Genomic DNA, 14,255 nt, shown 5'->3' with positions numbered 1-14,255 from the left:
CCAATCCCAAAGTCCTCACACGGACTCACAGACTCACGGACTTTGGTGCGCGTTCTCGCGAAATTCGTAAGGGCTTAGGGTTGTCCCAGTGTCGAATTTCAAAGGACGTGAGGGTTTGAGTACACACTTTACCGAGCCCTTTCCGTGAGTCTGCATCAATGCAGACTTAACCAAAGGGAATTACCCACAGTTCAAAGCGTTGTGACGTTTACCGCGGAGACCATAGGGAAATCCGGAAATTACAAAGGTAAACAACAGCACGACACACGACCACGGAACACCGACCAACCTGTTGTCCAGCTTGTAAAAAAAAGAGTTTGAAAAAATTTGGAATCAGGCAGCCGTCTCCTGTGCCTTGGCCGTGTGGAAAGCAACAAACTTAAAATGAAAATTCCCAAACCGGCAAGTGTCGGCAACATCTTTGTTATTAAACGTCCCCAAGGTAACGTGAAATCGTGAAGTGCTGTCCCAATCCCATTTATACCTATCTGAGCCCATGTGGCCTCACACACTCACTCACTTAGCACCTGAGATCAATTAAGTCTGTGAGTCTTTAGTCCTTAGTCCTCAGGGCTCACTTTGGGATTGAGCCGCTGATATCACCTTCTGCTGTTTTGGCCAGGGCTCCCTTGGTAAAGAGGTTTTTAATATCAGTGGGCCTCAACTGGTTAGATGAAGGTTAAATAATAAATAATATAATATCACTACACTTATACTTTAAATGCATGTGCCAGCAAGCAAACAGACAAGTGAGACCCACCTCTGATAAATGCCAACACACACTTGATGTACCTACATTAAGCCTGATTCTCTTCGCAGTATAACCCACAATTCATCGGCTGCTCCACAACAGGTGATGGTGATAATTCACCTTCTCTGAGAGTCCCAGTTGCTTTGTAGTCTTTGTGGCCTCTACACTTTGCGATCCTCTCATAAATCCCAGTTTGTCAGGTTTGTACCTGACATTCTGTCGGTTTGTTTTGGGGAGCTATATACAGGTTCAGGTTTAGTTAAGTATAAATAAAAACTATTTTTTTTTTTTTTTAAATGTGACTGGTATTACATACATTCCAATAAATTAGTCAAAACTGCTATAATTTACCTTTACAGTTCTGCCCCACAGAACAAGATTGTTTTATATCTATGGTTCTCACGCTGAATAGAAATTATTTTAAAATATTTTGGATGAACTTAGTAGTATAAAACAGGTTAACTATTAACTACCAAGTAAATTACATAATAAAATTACATAGTGTACCCATTAGGACATTTTTCCGTAGAGCCTTCTAGTAATCCAATATTATTTGCTAAATACCAATACACTGTAATGAGTCTTTTTGTTAGCTCTGATCAGACATGACAGTATTTTTAAAGAGCAGGTTCACCTTCTGATTTGGAACTATTTTATAAAATAGAATAAGTGCTAAAAGCAGTTTTTAAAGCTAATTTTAAGAAAATGTCAATTAAATTTGCTCTTTGTCCCTTCCCTTTGTATTCTTGTGAAGAGTCCTCCTTTCCGAGTCAATTTTGGTGATGAGATTTACACTGTTTATTTTAAAATGAACAAAAAGGCACCTATTTCTAATTGCTTAACTTGTACAGTATACATTTTGGTGACCTATAGTAAACGTGGCAAGGCTGTGGCTTCCAGACTGTACAGTGAAGTCAGTTGAAATGTTTGGGATAGTAGCAATTGAAGCTTGAAGAAAAAAAAAAACATGACTACAAACCATTTCAAACTTGTCACAAATATACTTATGTAGCATAAAATTTGCGCTTTGTGTACTTGTTAAGACTATGGGGTGGTGATAGCGTCAGCTAAATGACGTGTAATGTAATGTAGTATAAAGATTAGATTGGTTTTGCCTGATTAATCTGTCAGGGGACCCCTGGAAAAACAAAGTGGGCTCTCTAAAAAGACAGGGCCACAAGATGAAGGACCAGTGTTGCCAAATTTGTATTTAATTACATTTTAAATTAAGTTTTAAATTTTTTTTTTTAATAATTAAGTTTGAAATAATGTTTTATTTAATAATGTATCTGATTTTACCAACTACAACCACATGGGGGAGCTCGAGACCAGAGAGCTGTGACACATGCTGCGTTTGGGGACACCATACTTGACAATACTTTTTGGTGATGTTTTCTGTTACGTAGGTGTAGTAGAATAGCAGATAGGCCTAACGTGGCAAAACAAATCAACAAAATAAATTCTTTATACCTCTATGGCTATAAAAAAAGAGTAAATTTAGCTGTCCAGCAGCTTTCCGGGCGCCACTAGCCTACTATGGAATTATTTTTTTTAAACTCCTGAAACCACCTGTTTACCACAGCCTACAACCTCCTTTAGCTTAGCCACAGTAATTATGTAAAATGTCCTTGGGTTTCACAAAAGTTATAATTATTATTATTGGTGAAGAAGTGGCCAATCATCACGTCTGCTGTCATAGTAATTGATAATGGTGAAAACTGCGACTCCCAGGGTGCATTTCGGCAAGAAACTTCCAATCACTGAGCTTACATTTCTGTCACATAGGCCGCACGAATGGAAGTCAAAGGCTGTTGCGAATATGCATTATCTAATGTCAATGCACTTTTATTTTTGGGGTCAATTTTAGTTGAATTCAGCAACTATGGCGCCGTGTTATGTTAACAACTGCTACAACGAAGTGTTTTGAAATCGCTACCGCGCCTCAGACTGGATACTTCCATTGGAAACGGCGGCTGAGGCTCATGGGTATTGTAGTATTTAAAGCCGTTCAGAACCTAAAATTACGGATAAACATTTCTCGGAAACAAAGTTGAAATCATTGAAACAGGTAGTCTTAACGTATACTTGTATGATCGTTACATTATCCGGGAGAGTATGTGCTTCTGTATTAAGCCACGTGAAGGACAGTGATGACAGAAAAAAATTAATAGAGAAAAGTACTTCCGGCCTCTCCCACTTTGGAACGGACCCAGTCAGAGCGCTTCTACGGAAAGCCCGTTGAGTCAAACCACTGTTAAACCCTTCGCGATCAGCGATCTCGACAGTCAGACATTCTTCCAATGGCGAGATAATGGCGAGAATGGGGCCGCTATTTAAGGCAAAGAAAAAAACTGCTGCATTTGTCGACCGGCGTTGAAGTTTGCCGATGGTCTATAGTGACGGACAGTTTGATGAGCAGATGAAGCAGCGGCAGAGAACGGTTCAGGTGGCAGTTTCAAGGAGACTGCTGTGATGCTACGTAGGCAACTGGAAGAAAAGCCCTTTTCTACTATGAGAGAGTGTGTGTGAGCCCGGTTTTTCTTGAGACATAGGAGCCCTAGCTACCTATCTGTTTTTTGTTGTTTTATTCAATTTGTTTTTTAAATTTTTGTTCATTGGTTATCTTTTAAGACGCGCTGACTTAGGATACAGCGAGGATACACAGTGTGCTGGTGAACTTTTGGGGAATGGCAGGTCGAAGCCGAAGAGCATGGTTTAGTGTTCTGTTGGGACTGGTTGTCGGATTCACTCTGGCTTCCAGACTCATCTTACCCAAGGCGACCGAGTTGAAGAAAGCTGGACAAAAACGAAAGGCAAACCCTGCCGGCTGTGGGTTGAACGGAGGTCACAGAAAGGAATACGGCGGAGTACTATGGCCACCGCAAGATAACGGTTCACCGGCGACCGAGAAACCTGGCTCCAGGTCCAATAATTTCCTGTTCGTTGGTGTCATGACTGCCCAGAAGTACCTGAATAGCCGAGCCGTAGCGGCACATAGGTATGTGACGTGTCAGAGAAAAATACTGATTTTTGCACAAATACCCATGCTTTACACACTCGTCTAATAGTAAGGTAACGGTCTACCAAGCTCACTTTATAACGTTAGCACTTTAATGTTGCATTCTTAATAAGCTTACCTCGATGGACATGGAGCGATACAAATACTCGAATTCGATTTAGAGGCCTTTAACAATAGCTATATTTATTAGGTAAGTTAGCTGGCTAGCTAGCAGCAGTTATTTCTACCCATTTTCACCGTTTGTCATTGGTCCACATTGGTCGCTAACACCCAGCCTAAGAATGGACAAGAAAGCACAAATATGTACAAAATTAGGGGCTGCGTAATATGTACTGTATATAGTTTGTGTACTGATATGCTGAGATTACTGTAACCTGATTCGTTAAAATCTAATTTTTAAGTCCCCTTAAGTAGCTTTAAGGTCAGATAATCATAGTCAACTCTGTCTGTCAGAATCAGAAATATTGTGCATCATATTGTGCCTTTTCATTGATGCTATGATGTTAACACTGAGTATAAAATTTAAACCAAGACCCGTATTTTTCATGGCTGCACCCTTTTATCAAATGAAAATGTTCTACATGTCTGCTGCATAATTTTAGACACATTTCTCCAAACTTAAGCCTGACAGATCTGGGATATGACTTAAACTAACAGTTATTTGCATTGTCAAGAAGCCAACCAGGGCTTCTCAAACATTTTCATTTCAACAGCCTTCTAATAGAATCACATCAGACGTCAGACTAAGTGCTGGCATTTCCTCACTGCACTACATATAGAGTCATACTGAGTCAGAAGTTGATATATTTCTGTGGAGGCGTCCTGACATTTGCACTGAACATCTCCTGGGACCATAGACAGAAGCTCATGACTCTCATGTACTCATTGTTGACTCCTGCACTGATTATATAGGTTCAGGGCAGATGTTTTCCCTAAAAAATAAATCAAAGGAAAACTTAAAGAAGCACATACCTATAATATGTCCATACTTAATGTAGAGTGTTCTAACGTTCCACTAAATAATATTATGTTCAGTGTTGCATAGTAGATTTTTAAATCTCTCAAGGTATGTAAAGGTGATTAAGACTAGAGAGAATATAGTCAGTTCAACGATCAATGTTATTATTCAAATGTAAACAAGTTAAAGATTGCATCTCCATTCAGGAAATCTTTTTTTATGTTCAGTTCAGGAGTCTGATGCTAGTTGAGAACTTTGTAGAAAATGTATTAAGCTGGAGGATCTCACAACAACGGCCTCGTCTTCATTACAGTGTTGTTTTCATAAGTTAGGATCACTGTGTGAAATTCACAACATCTAAAAGAATAAAGTACAATAACGTCAATATTATTACACATATAGGTCGTGTAGAAAGGATTACTAATGTTTACACCAGAGGAATTCTTTCAGGGCTCTAAAGAATTGGATTTAGGCCTTAACCTTCTTCGAAGGCTCTGATACTAACCGTTCCATTAATGTTGGTGCAGCAGATTGTTATCTTGGCTTCATCATGGGCTTCTAGTTTTAATAAGACCCATCTAGACTGCGCTGTAAATGACACATCTATCAGCAGTAGATGTGGGTGTTTTTTTTTTATTCCGGTAAAAGAACACAGTGTTAAACCTAGTTCTTCTTTTAATGCTACGCGATGATACATCAACCAATGTGTCCCTGAGCAAGACACTTAACCCCTAGTTGCTCCAGAGGCGTGCAACCTCTGATATATACTGTAGCAATTCTAAGTCGCTTTGGATAAAAGCGGCAGCTAAATGACATGTGACGTAATGTATCTTGTCTCGTATTGCCAGACCTTTCTCCACAGAATACATTCTGGGTTGTTTGCATTTTTTTTTTTTTTTTTTTTTTTAAACCAATCGCAATCATTTTCGGCGGAGCGAAATATCTGCAAAATAGTCTCGGGAATGAACTTGTTTTGGTGGAACATTTGCACACCGATAAAAGAAAAACACCGCACACAATATTAAATGAAGTTAACTGCAAAACGTCAGCGTGTAGCTTGCTAGCTCCAAGTCTGTTGTTCTTTTCTTGAAGCAAAGGGATTTTGAGAACGGCAAAACGCAGCGAGCGGAAGGTAAGGGACGTCAGGATGACAGGCAATTATTCTGGAAATGTTCTTCCGTTGATCCAGACTACAATTGAAGTGTCAGAGACACCTGGCCCTGCAGGCTTTACATGCACACATGCTGCCTACAATCCATGTAACATGTTTACAAAGAGGCTTTGACTTATCTAAATATTTTAGAGTGGTAGAGCCATAGTTAGTATGCAATTATTTATCCAGGTAAGTCGATTGAGAACAATTTCTCATCTGCTGGCCACTGAGCAGCTACACTGAAGGGCTTTTACTTTCCTCACCCAGATGTTATCCTGCCGGTCTGGGGATTGAACCGGCGACCTCCCGCTCCCAAGCTTACTTCTTTAACTTTTAGGCCACCACTGCCCCACTGTTATAATACTGTTACTGACAGGAGATCAGTAAGATTCCCATTTATTTTTCAATAACAACAATAATAATACAGATAAGGAACTTTTTTTTTTTTTTTTTTTTTTAAATTGCATACAAAATCGTGATCACAATATTTGTATAAAACAGTTGCAATTAGATTATATTTCCAGATTGTTCAGCCCTACCGGGAATTAATGCTTATTTTAGGCTTTAATGGGACTATCATGTGGGCGAAGAGGAAATACAGCACTGCTTGCCCATGGCATGTTTGCAATATTTGGGGTCATTGTGAACGCACTGAATGAAAGCAATTCTCTGTAATGCTAGATCACCACCACATGCAATGCGATAAATTATAGCGATGCATGTCAAAAAACTAATAAGTTTTACTTCTCAAGTCACTAATTCTCCCTTTGGGCTTTTGGTGATACTTTAGTAGAGGAACCATCTATATACTAACACAATGGTTAGCGTCCCATTTCACGCTTATACTTCATACGCCCTGCTACGTCATGCCATGTCCTGCTACGCCTCGAATTACCAAAACAACTACTATTTCTAGTCATAGTTCCATTATCTTTATTGTGACTATAATTGCCACCGTTCATCACACCTCCAACTGGCACCGGCAGACAACCGCCCACCAAGAGCCTGGGTCTGTCTGATGTTTCTCCCTAAAAGGAAGTTTTACTCACCACTCAAGCTTACTGTCTAAAAGGGAGTTTTTCCTCGCCACTATCGCACTAAGTGCTTGGTCTTGTGGAAATTACTGGAATTGTTGGGTCTTTGTAAATTATAGAGTGTGGTCTAGACCTAGTCTGTCTGCAAAGTGTCTCGAGATAACTCTTATTATGATTTGATACTATAAATAAAATTGAATTGAATTTGTACTTCTTACACTTCTTACATAAGTGTCCGTTGCAAACTCTCCAGTGCTGCGGCCCTTTGGCGAGGGGAGGATGGTTCTCTGCATCAGCCGTATGCTTGGCCAGCAAGTTGTATTTGAGACTGGGCGTACTCTGGTGATAACTCAGTTCACACCGACAGTATGCAAATCACTTTAGTCTTGTGGAGAGAACCATCTGGTAGGGCTTCGAAACTGAACTTGCCATTCAAAAGACCCTTTTTCTTTATCTATTTCTGCTGAAGGAGCTTTGTTTCTGCTAGCCATCCACAACGTTACTGCTGCATTGCTTTCTGATTTTTCCAAACTACGGAGCGGCCCGAGGCCCAAATCACAGAACGCCCGTGCGTTAATTGCGTGTCAAAAGGCATTAAAAAAAACGCGTTAACTTTGACAGCAATAACATTAAAATGTACTATTTATAGGGCTGCAACTAACTATTATTTTCATAGTCGATTAATCTGTCGATTATTTTCTCGATTAATCGATTAGTTGTTTGATCTATAAAAATGTCAAAACATGGTGAAAAATGTGGATCAGTGTTTCCCAAAGCCTAAGAGGACGTCCTCAAATGTCTTGTTTTGTCTAAAACTCAAAGACATTCAGTTTACTGTCACAAAGGAGAGAAGAAACTAGAAGATATTCACATTTAACAAGCTGGAATCAGAGAAATCGTATTTTTTTTAATAAAAAAATGACTCAAACGATGAATCGATTATCAAAATAGTTGGCGATTAATTTAATAGTTGACAACTAATCGATTAATCGATTAATAGTTGCACCTCTAACTATTTCGATAACATGTTTCCTGTTATCGAAGGTTGTTGCGTGTTAAAGACAGTCCCATTTGTTAGTTATCTTACATTTATCTTACTCCATCCATTTCTGTATGTGTGTTTACAGGACGTGGGCACAGACAATTCCAGGTCGCGTGGAGTTCTTCTCCAGCGAGGGCTCGGACACCTCCATACCCATTCCCATAGTGGCTCTGAGGAATGTGGATGACTCGTACCCGCCGCAGAAAAAGTCCTTCATGATGCTCAAGTACATGCATGACCATTATCTGGACAAGTACGAGTGGTTCATGAGGGCCGACGACGATGTCTACATCAAGAGCGACAGGCTAGAGAGCTTCCTGCGCAGCCTCAACAGTAGCGAGGCCATCTTCCTGGGCCAAACCGGCATGGGAGCCCGGGATGAGCTGGGGAAGCTGGCCCTGGAGCCTGGGGAGAACTTCTGCATGGGGGGCCCGGGGGTTATCATGAGCCGCGAGGTCCTCAAGAGGATGGTGCCCCACATCCGAGAGTGTCTGCAGGAGATGTACACCACCCATGAGGACGTGGAAGTGGGCCGGTGTGTCAGGAGGTTTGCCGGGGTCCAGTGTGTCTGGTCCTATGAGGTAAGATGGTTTCCTTTTGTTTTCATATCATATATTTCTTACGTCATCGGCTCCGAAACGCATACATTTCAGGACACAGAACCCATCTAGATTCAAGACTTAAGGACCCTAATCTTGAGTATTGAGTTGTAATTTGTAAAGTTGAAGTTGAAGGGAGGGACAAAGGGACAGGTGCATGAAGGTTAGTTATTGTTTGGCCCACTTACCAACATGAAGGCAATTAAGGTACTTCTCTCAATTCATATTCCTCATTCATATTGATGGGATTCAGTGTGACTTACGTACATATTATTGTCTCTAGGGCTGCAACTAGCGATTATTTTCGTTTCAATTATAGTCGATTAATCTATTGATTATTTTCTCGATTAATCGATTAGTTGTTTGGTCTATAAAATGTCAGAAAATGGTGAAAAATGTGGATCAGTGTTTCCCAAACGCCCAAGATGACGTCCTCAAATGTCTTGTTTTGTCCACAACTCAAAGATATTCAGTTTACTGTCACAGAGGAGAGAAGAAACTAGAACAATATTCACATTTAACAAGCTGGAATCAAAGAATTTTTTAAAAAATTACTCAAACCGACTAATCGATTATCAAAATAGTTGGCGATTAATTTAAAAGTTGACAACTAATCGATTAATCGTTGCAGCTCTAATTGTCTCTGATGCCCATAATAAATAAATCTGCTTAGAAATCATAGAAAAGAGGCACTTATAACCTGTGTGCAATTCTTAAAATTGTGTGCGCGACATTTTCTGTGCATTTTTCGGCACAAAAAAACGGCTGGTTTCCGTTTGACTGTTGATAGCTGAGAGAGCAAAGACTGTGTAATTGAGTTATCACCACCTTGAGGTCACACTGATCCTTGTTTCTTTGTGTTTGCCCTGACCTGTGGGCTGACCTTTGACCTCTCTAGGTTTCCAGAATGGTATTTCATTGGCCGGTACGCTGTGTCTTGCCTGCACTGTTGTGTGATGTTTACACAACGAGGTTTTGTGTTGTTTAGACAGTGGCACACACAGGTATGCTATTTTTCAAGTTTTCTTTTTTTTTGCCCACGGCTCTGTTGTGAATGTGAGAGATAGCCACGCCCCCCTGATTTGCATATAAGAACTGGAAATAAATAGAGCGGGAAATCAATAAATGTGGCATTAAGAAATAAAAGTCCACGGAAATAAATAAATGTGGATTTAAAAAATAAAAGTCTCTTGAAATAAATAAACGTGGACTTATGAAATAAAAGTACCATGAAATAATTTAAAGTAAAACCTTTTAATGTATTTATTTAACTAATTGATTCATTTATATATGACTATTTACATTTATTTAATTATTTATGTATTTATTGCCTCATTTATTTATTTCATTATGTATTTCAAAGGCATATTTATTCATTTATTCATTTATTTAATATTGAATAAAACGGCATTCCATACAATAAACTTTAAATAAATTGTAAATAATTCACAATTTTAACTGTAGTTCTGTTATTGAGCAGGCGGCTGAAGTGGTTACACTGTGCCTGATTGATTGTATGGCATTTAGTCATTGTGAGTCGTCGTGTGCGAGCGCTGTCATTTTTGGACATGAGAAACGTTATTAAGACAACACCGCTGACCAAATCAGCCCGACACAGCGGCCCCATGTTGGGACAGAGTTGTGATAGAATTGCCGCAGCCTCGTCATCTAAGGAGAGTGTGCTCACTCCAGCCAGACACGTCGAGGCATGGCTGTGCCACAGACCTGTTGCTCACATGACCGATGTTCACACAGTCGAGAGTCGAGCACGTTGAAACTAATTCACTTCCAATGAATGACATGACTGTATGAGATGACATGAGATCTGTGAATGATAATGTGCTCAGCTTGCGTCTGTTCTGTCACGCATGCAAATAATATAAATCCATCATGAAATGTCAGAGTGACTAATAAAGAGCTGCTGTGATAGATACTGGTGAAGATTCCCACGAATAAAGTCACGTCCTTTCTAACAGATGTTTAACTAAACGTGTTATTTTTTTAACTTAAAGTCCCCCTCCAGACACATTTTAAAGTATATAAAAAATGTTCTGGTATGATTTAATATTTTGTTTAAAATGGTTTTCTGAAAAGTGCTGGAAGCAAATCAACTATTTCTCCCTCATTGAGAAATTCTAGATCTCTCTCCCCGCCCACCACCGCTGCTTGCGCAAGGTTGATACTTATTCCGTGAATTCATTCTAGCGTTTACGTTAGGTTGACCTGTCTGAACTCGGCGTCAGTCAGACCCAGACTCAGATGAGGAGTCTGTTGTGCATTAAAATCGGCAACTATCGGACGTATCAGAATGGTCGGTGTAGTTAGCATCTTTTATTTGTTTGTTGTTTGCTAGCTTGTTGGCGTGTAACTGGCAGTGGCCGACAGCTACAATAATAACGGTGTGTTTTCACTCTCTGTACTGACAGTCCACTCTGCGCTGGAGGTTTTAGTTCAGGTTTCTACAGCGATTAGTTTACAGATCAATGACTAGGGCTGGGTATCGTTAAAAAAAAAAATGTCGGTACTGATACCAATACCGTGACTTTGATACCCGTTCCTGAACAATACTTTTTTCAATACAAATTTTTATGAAACAAAAATAAATTACAACATTACGGCACAAATCTTTTTATTTATTTTTCAGCTCCTATTATGTCACAGTGTGAGTCTTTGTGCGTATGTTGGAGTTTCTCCTACCTGCCTCTACGACGGGTAACGTTAGAAGCCAATCACAAACATTATTAGGTCTTAGTAGAAGCATGCTGCATGGTTATTAGCTCACTGACACTGATGAGATTTACACCTTAGGTATTGAAATTGGGTATTGAATGACGAGGCATTTTTCAATACTCAATACTTTATAAGGCAATTCGGTCGTTGCCTAAAGAGTATTGAATTCGGTACCCAGCCCTATTAGTGATGTACCTAATCTAGTTTGCCCAGGATACGTTTGAATATGCAGTGCACAGACATCTCCCCCTTCAGTAGAGGAATGTAAAAAAAACACCTCTCTGGTGACCAACCTTGCATACAGTGTAGTCAGTATAGTCAAAGTCAGACATTTAAGGAGACGTAAACAGGAAAGGGATTGTTGTAGTGAATATCGTCACAGCTGTGATTTGGTCGTAGCCACGCAAACAGCATGACCTCCAGTGCGATGTTGCTTTTATAGAACAGTTCTACAAGCGCCGTTTATTAGTTTACAGTAAAAATCAACAGATTATGATTTCTTTGTTTATTTAATCATTTATTTGGCTCCACCAACACAAATAGTTCTGCAACTGGACTGGACTGTTGCCAAGCAACACAACCATTTTCCTGCACACTAGCTTGCCATTTTTTTGTATGAGCTAGGCTACACGTTACCCCAGGCCAGCTACTTTGTATCATGTTTATCACATTTCTCTGTATGCTTCCATTTATTGTGCAGCCAGTGAAATAGGAGTATGTTGACATGATGTTGAATGAGTTTGGGAGAGGTGACTGGCAGTTGTGTGTGTGTGTGTGCCTGTAATATTAATATTATTTCCATTGATTGAGCTAATACTGAGCTAATAGTTCAGTATTCTTCAATTGAGTGAAGTGTGCTTCAGTTAAATTTAAGATATGGTCATTAAAATTATGTTCTTGCCTCTGACTACTTACCACTGTGAACATGAGGGACAGCTCCAGCAACAAGGCTAGCAGGGGCTGGCGGGCCTGCCACAGTGTGACATCTAAAGACCTCATCTCTCTCAGCATGTGCTAAATGAGTTTGTTGCCATGGTAGCATGTCCTGTTGTTATGATGGAAAGTTAAGAAGAAACAAGAATAAACAGTCTCCTCTCAAACACAAGAGTAGCAGCTTGACAAAAAGATATTTTATATTTTTATATTTATATATTAGGGATGCAAATTTAGAGATTTCTTTTTGTCGACCAATAGCCGACCCTCGTCAACAAGCAGGCAACGAGTCCCAGTTCACCCCTACCGGGAGGTCCGGACTTACTTTTGGTGTTCTGCAGACAGCTGCGGACTTGTAGGCTACCGGTCGCGCAGCCACAATGTTTTGTGCTTTGCCGTTGACACATGCAGCCACTTTCTTGGAACCGCTTGCCAACAAAAGTCCACAGCGGCGTGCATGTCTGAGCCCATCTCCACCGCATCCACCTGCGAGGTTGTCATATCTGTGTATGTCCTTGTAAATATAGTGGCATATGTCACGTAGCTCTGCGCTATGAGCACTGTCTAGCAGAGAGCCACCAACTGAGCAGAACAAAAAGCAGCTTAAAACGCAACATACTAGTGCAAAGTTAGCACCAAAAAGTTAACTAGCAGTTAAGAAAGGGATTGTATATTTCTCTTTAATCATGCAAAAAGGTTTTTTATTAACTTTTTTTAAATTTTTGTTTTAATAATATTGTTTTACTGTTTAAGTGGTAGTATTAATCGGTCAAAATTAATATTGTAGGTTAACGGTTAAACAGTTAATTGTTAAACACCCCTTAGATTAGAGCAACAGAACAGTTCTTTTGGTTATAGCATGGTAAAAGCCTTTCAGGCGGAAGGGAGCATATCCCAGCATGCATTGGAGTTAGTACAGCTCCTCAATGCTGAGGAAGAATTGCTGGGTTTATGGCTAAACAGAAAGAATCAACGCAGTAGTGGTCTCTAACAAATGGTCATACAGATGTTTGTACAGGCGTGTTCAGTCTTTTGACTTTGAACTTGTGATAACGTGTGATTGTCTCAACCACACACCGCTCGACACAAGAGGTGCAATGACATCCCTTTCGTCATCCTTGTGCCAGGGATACTGTGAGGGTGAACACACACAGTTACAGTGTTTGAGAGGATGGGTTCAAACAATGCAATAATTAATGACCAGTGTCTTTGACTGTCATTGCAGGAAACTGCTGAATCTTCTGCTCAGTGTCACAGTCTGCCTGGTGGGGCTGTTTCCAACTCCCCTCAAAGGACCCGAAAACTTTCCATGGAAAGTTTAGCTGGGGAATTTTGGAAACATTCCAATTTGGAAACTTTCATGGGAATTAATGGAAATTATGGGAATTTGGATGGGATGTAGTCCCATCCAATGTTGACTGTTGGATTCTAGAAATGATCTGTGCAGTGGGTGTGGCCTCAATAGCCATGCAGTAGGCTAAGTAGTAGCCCAAACTATTGACCTTTAGCTTAACATATGAAGGTAGCTAGCATGCTGCCTTTGATTTACTATGGTTATGGTTATATGCGTCCTAAGCTAACCATCAGCGCTGTCTATTGTTTCCAGTCTATCAAGAACAAGTGGTCTATTCAATTAACACACATAGGTTAATAGCAATGGGTTATGTATTACACCCCCCCTCCCCAAAACTCCCATATTTTAAAAACTATGTAAAAATGTTGGCAAGTATGTAGTAGCCTATGCTGATTACTGCGTGCATGTCATTGATGAATATAGGGATGACATTCAACTGAAGTTGCGTTAAATCAGGTTGTTTTAACGAAGATTATGCTGCAAGATGGTTTTAAAAGTACATTTAACCTCCCTGTTATAGACTAACACTATTATAACAAGCAATATTAAAAATGTTCAGTTTATTCCCATTAATTCCCGTTTATTCCCGTTAATTCCCATGGAAAGTTTCCAACTTGGAAAAGTCCCGGAATTTTGCAACCCTAGTCCTTTCTAATTGAACTAGTCAAGTCTCTATTTTTCA

The 14,255-nt window shown here is 39.9% G+C and overlaps 1 protein-coding gene across 1 annotated transcript in view; it reads left to right on the top strand.

The window, feature by feature from the left end:
- The first annotated feature begins 2,668 nt into the window (after nucleotides 1-2,668).
- The window catches only part of chsy1 (chondroitin sulfate synthase 1), a 74,700-nt gene continuing 63,113 nt past the window's right edge, over nucleotides 2,669-14,255 (top strand). Inside the window, exons 1-2 of the mRNA XM_031292685.2 lie at nucleotides 2,669-3,749; nucleotides 8,043-8,538. Of these exons, the coding sequence (XP_031148545.1) occupies nucleotides 3,439-3,749; nucleotides 8,043-8,538 (807 nt within the window). The 5' untranslated portion in view covers nucleotides 2,669-3,438. The remainder of the gene's footprint in view (nucleotides 3,750-8,042; nucleotides 8,539-14,255) is intronic.

This window comes from Sander lucioperca, chromosome 3 (genome assembly GCF_008315115.2).
Source record: "Sander lucioperca isolate FBNREF2018 chromosome 3, SLUC_FBN_1.2, whole genome shotgun sequence".
In the NCBI taxonomy this organism is placed as follows: Eukaryota; Metazoa; Chordata; class Actinopteri; order Perciformes; family Percidae; genus Sander; species Sander lucioperca.
This window is presented reverse-complemented; position numbering and strand designations above follow the sequence as displayed.